Source organism: Perkinsus marinus, assembly GCF_000006405.1.
Source record: "Perkinsus marinus ATCC 50983 genomic scaffold scf_1104296969520, whole genome shotgun sequence".
In the NCBI taxonomy this organism is placed as follows: Eukaryota; Perkinsozoa; order Perkinsida; family Perkinsidae; genus Perkinsus; species Perkinsus marinus.
In genome coordinates this window covers 2806-10052 of record NW_003202807.1, presented here as the reverse complement: position 1 = coordinate 10052, position 7247 = coordinate 2806, and the positions used below count along the sequence as shown (strand labels likewise).

General features: G+C 50.3%; 2 protein-coding genes across 2 annotated transcripts in view; one reads left to right on the top strand and one right to left on the bottom strand.

Moving 5' to 3' along the window:
* The window catches only part of Pmar_PMAR023897 (hypothetical protein), a gene marked incomplete at both ends in the record, with an annotated part of 8819 nt that extends 7495 nt beyond the window's left edge, over positions 1 to 1324 (top strand). Inside the window, 4 exons of the mRNA XM_002767922.1 lie at positions 97 to 193; positions 798 to 1031; positions 1075 to 1196; positions 1288 to 1324. Of these exons, the coding sequence (XP_002767968.1) occupies positions 97 to 193; positions 798 to 1031; positions 1075 to 1196; positions 1288 to 1324 (490 nt within the window). The remainder of the gene's footprint in view (positions 1 to 96; positions 194 to 797; positions 1032 to 1074; positions 1197 to 1287) is intronic.
* Positions 1325 to 1693: 369 nt separating this feature from the next.
* The window catches only part of Pmar_PMAR023896 (hypothetical protein), a gene marked incomplete at both ends in the record, with an annotated part of 6461 nt that continues 907 nt past the window's right edge, over positions 1694 to 7247 (bottom strand). Inside the window, 6 exons of the mRNA XM_002767921.1 lie at positions 1694 to 2111; positions 2175 to 2885; positions 3726 to 3886; positions 4797 to 4952; positions 5280 to 5420; positions 6415 to 6503. Of these exons, the coding sequence (XP_002767967.1) occupies positions 1694 to 2111; positions 2175 to 2885; positions 3726 to 3886; positions 4797 to 4952; positions 5280 to 5420; positions 6415 to 6503 (1676 nt within the window). The remainder of the gene's footprint in view (positions 2112 to 2174; positions 2886 to 3725; positions 3887 to 4796; positions 4953 to 5279; positions 5421 to 6414; positions 6504 to 7247) is intronic.

The following is a 7247-nucleotide window of genomic DNA, read 5'->3' as shown; positions in this document are numbered from 1 at the left end:
TCTGCTGTGTCTTCTCGCTAAGGGACCATCCTAAAGGTCATAGCTTGAGCGTCAGAAAGTCTACGATAGGTGATGGTGGTTGTCATTTACGGACAGGCACCTCACAACGAACATATTCCAGGATATCGATGACCACATTGTAAAGCCATCGACAAGCAGCTTCTTCATGGTGATGGATGAGAACATCGTCGAGGTAGGTTATTATCGCCTCGTCGTTCAGGGTGTACTCGGGCAGGCCGGTTCGTAGTGCCAAAGCCAAACCATAACTCCACCATGCAGCAGAGCGGACCCATCCCATGATAAGAGCTTTGTGAAGAAAGTAACGAGTCTTCATCTCGCCTGTACGGTCGTCTGGAAGCTGAATAGCTGCACCGAATAGTGGTGACGAATCTTCATCATAGTGCATTCTCCAGTATGCCGCCTTTACGTCCACAGTTTCAATTAACCGAGACGGCTTCTCGCGGTTAGTCACGTGACCGTCTTTGGACCACGGGATACTCCGAAGGACATCATCGACAGAAGAGAGGTATTGTTTCCAGTCTCCTTCCAGAGGAGCCGTTGCAACATTGGCATTGCGAGAATCAATCACCGTGCGATAGCGGTCGGCGACATTCTCCTTGGTGAGGGGCACCTCAGTGACGTTCCCAGGTTTGGGTACTAAGAAGAGTGGGTTGAAGTGTGTGTTACGGAAGTACTTGTATGAATTTGGGGTTATCTCTTCCAAAATACCGTCTTCCTCCATGGACTTGACGAGCCATGCCGCCGCCTTCCGCTCAGTATCATTTTTGAGCGGGTAGGTACACCGACCAGATTTAGGTATGCACGCACCTTCACGCCTAATTGCCTTGACCACCGGAAAGGCACAGCCCTTGAGCCGCTGGGCGATGAGTTTTTTCACCTTCTCGGATAAGTCGCCGATACGCAAAGTTGATTCTTCAGAGGGCTTCGGGAATGGCCTCGAAGTTGCCGCCATTGCAGCATTGTTGACCTCCACCAACCGGCCAGATAGCTTTAACGCCTCCAAAGATACGGTAAGAATAGGGAAGTCTAGGTTTAGGCCTATTTTCTGGATAGATCCCAAACCAAGAAATATCATCGGAGATTCTGTATCGAGGAGCTCCCTCGGATACACCAATCCCTCGAGCTTACAAGCTGCTCCGAAGATCGAACATTTCAGAGAGATCTTGGAGGTTAATGTGACAGTCGCACCGATACCTTGAATAAGACAAGGCCGATCCAGAGCTTGTATGCTATGCTTGACCCCGAGGTTAACGATGGTATCCTCAGGTATAAGAGTGTGAACACTGCCACTATCGAGAACTAATAGGACCTCCCACCGTAACTGGTAACTGGGACTGCTACCATCCTGCCGTCAGCTGCGTGAAAAGCCGAGAACACGGTGTCGGGATTCTCTTCGACAGACTCGACGTCAACACTCTCCTCGACGGTCTCTCCCTCTTGCGATGTAACGACGGCGGCTACCACTCGCTTCTTGGGTAAATCGCCCGACTTGGCTGGGTGCAACTCTGGGTGCAAGGCTCAGCAGATGTCCTTATTGTGACCTCGTCGTCTACAGTGTGGACACCGCGGACTTTTCGACGCCTCTTCTCCGGGCTGATTCCAGGATTTGGACGTTTTTCAGTCCTAGGTTGAGACCTTCGGTCGCCCTGAGGCTTGCCGCTGTTCCCTTCTTTCACTGGTTCTCCAGGAGGGAATTTCCGAGTTTGGGGTTAGATGTCGTTTCATCAGAGGCCTTCTGCGAGCCCTCGACCACTTTGGATGTAGGTTTCGGTCGCTCTCCTTCCCAGGGAAAGCGGTATGCCGAGGTCACTTGATAGGTACGAAGCCACGCCACCAGCGAATCATATTTAACATCCAATGGGAATAACCTTTGTTGTCTTAAATAGACAGAGTAAGCCGTCGAAAGTGATCGTCCAACGTTCTTGAGTATAACAACCGCACGCTGATATGAAGAAGGATGGGTTGCTCGAAGGTAACAGCAAACATCAGTGAGGTTGCGGAAAGCCTTCGTCTCCCGTGAAAGGAAGCCGTCCAAATTCTCATTTTCACTCTGCTTGATCCCTCGCCACTCACGGTAGGCCGCGTCGTAGCTGATACATGGTATTTCTCCATGAGTCAGGTGAGCGAGGATTGAACACAACAACTGTTCCCACGCTTTGCCCCATATCGCATCATCAGTAGATCTCAGCCGAGCCAGCGCCGCCTCTCGTTGCGTTGAAGTAGGAGCTTTCCATTTGGGACCACAACCTTTTCTCAGGTCATTGAGATTGCTGAGGAAGGAGTCGGAATATGGAGTACCAACGAGAGAGTTGATGGCAGCGTCTATCCGTGGTCGTCTCGAGCTCGGCTCATCGTGTCGTGAATAGTAACAGATCAGTACTGCCGCTATGAGGGCTGCGTCCATAGAGTAGTAGTTCTCTAACTCCGACACAAACTCTCGTAAGGCCTTCAGGAATGCCGTCCCCTGGCTCTCCGATAAGGACTTGTCCCAGCCTTTAGCAACATATCTGCTTAGACTCCACGGTGACTTGGACCACGTCCACCATCTGATGTCCTCGTAACCACGCCATTGGTCATACTGAGTTGCCGCCAGGATCTGGTTGATCACAGAATCCTCACGGCGAGCATAACCCACGGGATTGAGGACCGACTCCAGCAGTTTGCGGGCCGAAAGTCGTTGGAGTGTAGTCTCCAAGGATCCCTCTTTGATGACGACGCCCTCGTCAATATCCTCAACCCTATCTCTGTCCCCAGTATTGGCCGATTGGTACTCCTGGGCCTCAGAGCTCTCCGCTTGTGGTAGGTTCTCCTCCTCAGCGGTACCCAGTCTCTCCTCGGAATCTTCCGACGGTGGGGGTGCAGGTCTGGATGGGGTCCTCCGGGGAGTATTACGACGTCTATTATTGCGCCTTGGACTTGTCATCGTTCGGCTGATGGTCTATTAACTCGGTTATTCTTGATGTAACCTCTTAACTCAAGTCCTGGGTCTTTCGTTGTACCGGTATTATGGGAGTAGACTGATAGGTAGAATGTCAGGCGTACGAGTCCAATAACCGAGTTAATGAAATGACAACTAACATGGATATTCGTATTAGGACGGACTGATAATAGGTTGGACTATACGACTATGACGCGAGCACAATGAACGGAACATAGCGAATTATGATCGTAAAAAGCGCTCGTCTTGATAATCGATAACGTTCAAGACAAATAGTATCAACAGTACTACCGTAGTACTACTACGACTAGACGAGGGCCCCCATTTCAAACGCCCCGCCCTCTGTACAGTAGCCTGGCCTACGTCGCCGTTCTAGTCGGCTGGCTTGACGATGGCCATCAACCACACTGGACTACACCGTTTCGGTACTATATACATCTTCAGAAGATGCCTCGACCCGATCTTGAGGAGCCTCACCAGACTACGCAGACAATGATGCAATCGCAAGCTTACCACCCAGTACAGCCGGCTAGGAACGCAACGTGATACTGAACTAAAAACACTTCAATTGAATGATTGGCCGCGAAGTTGAGTGATAGCTCGTCAACTTCATACCATTCAGCTGGGACTTGTTGCCGGCAACGGGATCGTGAGGAAACGCGACACCGTGTCTGCTATCGAGTTCCGCTCCCGTTGTTTATAAGTACACTCAATCTGGCAGCGCGAGAACCCCACCGACGTCACTATCTCGTTGAGAGAAGCCGACCTGGCCTTGAGCTTGCGTAGGACACCCCTTGTGGCCGAACTATTCGTGAGGCAGTGTACGTATCCCACACGCTGCCGACCATACTCCAGAACTTTAAGAGCGACTCCGACGAATGCTAATTCCAAGAAATTGATGTCACCTGCCAGAAACTTGGCTCGTGCCTGCCCGAGCAGGGGTGAAACACCCCACCATTTCACCAACAGCGACCACAGCTCATCGTCATCTGTATCGTTAATATTGAACCACCATGTCTTGTCTCTCGCGCTCAATAGAAAAAGCACACTCGCCATCCCCCCTAAGCAAGCATCAGTGCGAACACACCACATCGGAATACCAGAACCCGGAACCGTAGTGTCTGGACTGGCCACATACAGTATGCTGCATTGTCCATGTTCCCCGAACAAATCACCCAAAGAGCGTAATTTCCCACTCTCTCCTCCGAAGTCGACAAGGTTCGTAGATTATGCTTTGCTGCCACCGCTGTAAATTCCCTAACCACATTCAGCTCCCGGACTAGAGGTCTCGCTATCTGAGCCGCCCATGATAAACGCCCCTCTAGCCGGTTGAGAACCTTGACCGACTTGGAAGCACAAAACGGCTCAATCCCCTCACAAATTTGTTCGATCTTGACTGATGAGCTCGAAGGATAATGCTATCCCCCTCTCCATTCAGTGCTGTCTCGAAATCTAGAATAATAGCTCCCTCCGCACCGGAGGCTCCGCTAGTATTTTCACCTTCTTGAATGAAATGGGGAACCCTATCATTACCAATACCAACAACGTGAGGCATGCAGCAAACTGCGCATGTCTCGGCAGTGCCGAGGCGGCACAGATGCAGACACATCATCCACATATAGCATCGAGCGAAATCATAAGCGAAACTCTCCTCATCTGACCTTCTTAGTCGCCCGATCCAATCGACTTAAACCGTTCCGGCAAATTTAGGATCGCTAGCGCTACCGCTAGCAGCCGCTTCGTAACTCTGAGGCCAACCGCCGCTCCTCTACAGAATATGTTTTGGACTAGTGATCAGTCCGAAACAGCAAGGCGAACCTCATTGTGGCAAGGCTACCTTCACATGTGGCCGCCATTTGTTAGCCATTTCAGTCTGGCCTTCCCTGTCCGCTGCCATGAAGCGTAAAATGAAGTCTTCATGCTCCCTCATAAAGTCTCGGACAGTCTCGCGCAGTATTCCCACAATACTCAACACTCCCTGCCAATTTTCCTTCTGCAAACGAGACGTGGTCCCACTGCGTCACCCATGGTGCCCCGACACCATCTCTGCGTTCGTTAGTCAGGACAGCCCCTTTCAGCGCCTCCAACTCAATTTGCCACGAATGCGACGCCTTCGTCATCCTTCGAGCATCCCGGCGTTTCTCTTGTGCTGCCGACCTTGCGTGAGGCATAATAATCACACGCAAGACTACTAAAGAGGAACATTGTTTGCCGCTAAGCCGATATGAAACAGCCGATATAAGCGACCGCTCGCTCATGCGTAACTGAAGAATCTCATAGCTCCGAAACAATCCTGCTGAGAGTCTACGGATAGCCTTACTTTTGCAGCGCATACAATCTCTCTTATCCGTGCAGCGGACTTCGCTGCCTCATCTCTCAGCCGCTCTTCAGTATATATGTTAATCATTCCATCCTGTCTCCAATGGAGACTCTCCATCGAGCTGCCGTCTTGATGACCTCTCTGGGGACAGCGGCTTGACCTTCACACTGTGCCCCTGTACGGCGACACCACCTCCAGCGAAGGATAGTAGATTAGGTAAATCAGTGTCTCCCATTCCCACAGGGGAGGACGATTGAAATTCTTCGCCGCTTGTGGAAACGACTTCCAGCTTACCAAAATCTCAAGTGGAGGTGTTTTCGAGGCTTTGAAGTACAATAACTTGTGAGCTGCACACCACAGCCCCCCCCGCGGAGCGGTCGGACTCCGTCAGATCACAAGCAGCCTCTACTTCCCCTTTTGTTACATTTCGTTACTCCCAAATGCACCCTAACCCGAACGCCTGTTTGGTCTGTTGCCACAGGTGATACATTCTCCATCTTAATCGATAGTAGCTCCCCAACGCGGAGGCTTAATGACACTCCCATGATCACCACACAGACATGTACGTGCTGTCATAAAGAACCGTAACACATTTTTCTTATCCAGAGCTTGTAACCTATGTGCATTAACCTTCGGCTGCACCCTGTACGAATTGTCATATTTGAGTGCAGCACCGACGCCGACTTGAGTAGACAACCATGAGACTACTAAAATATGCTAGGACACATACTGGATTCTCACGAACCGTAATACAACTTGTGACGCCCCAGCTACTAATAGCCGGTATCCAATTCTCTATAGACGCTATTGGCAGGCCCTTGGGTTAGCCTTTGAATCAAAGAATCAAAAGTCTTGATCCATACGGACTCGTTGTTGAGGCCTGGCACCAGCTTCGGTTTGCTCGTTTCCCCCACTTTATAGGTACGGACTCCGTACTACGGAGTTGTATACACCCAAGTCGATCTTTGCAATTTTCTCAGCTAGCTGTGGTAGTTATATAACCACCTCGGAAGGTATAACACCGAACATTGAGAAAGCCTTCGAGTTCAAGACCTGTATAGTGTTTCCGGATCCAGCGGCCTTGTCGTTAACCCCGGATTCTTTTCAGAGCTCCAACCACTCTGGCCTTGATTACTTGGTGTGACATCTGGTCATATCCCGTGGTACTGTCACTGCTGGAGGTACCAGCACTACTCGCCGCAGTACCTTCTCTCCCCGCAGCACCTGAATGCTTAGCAGTATTCGGAGCCTCGCTAAAGGTCATCTCCGTTACCCCGCTACCAGCCCTTACGTCACCAACTAACTCTTGTCACCAATACGTTTCTGGTATCTCTGTACTCGTAGATGTCCTTCAATCACCCAACTCTATACCTTGAAGCTGGCCAACACTTTAACTATGGTGGGAGCTAGATCCGGGGTGGCGATAAACGTAGCCTGACTTATCTCCATCTGTTATGAGGGGAAAAAAGGGGGGAAATGTTGAACTGTTACTGGTAGTACGCGACAAGTAAAACTACCGGGTGGTTACCGCGGTAATACCACCCTCTACAGTTACTCCCTACGACACAACGAACGACATAACGTGTCATATACAAAATAAGCATGTCGAGCGAAACCCGAGGCTATGGTGTTCATTAGGGTGTCACCTCTAACGAGAAGCATCATACAAATGTGAATTGTGTCACCACTAACAAGTTGTTTCCAGAAGCTCAACAGTGATCGACGAGCCATAGCAAGGCAGCCGTCGGACCAAGTCGAGACAAACTTCACACTAACAACGCACTTAAGAACAATTGATCTGATATACTACGACCTATGAATTATTTACTTCGTGATAATATCACGGTGATATCAAAGGCCATAACCACTGGTTATTACCCGGTCATCGGATGGTGCCCGTTTGCCACCATCGATTCCAAACCCTCTCGTGGTGATGTATATCACAAGCAAACCCTTGGTTTCAGGGGG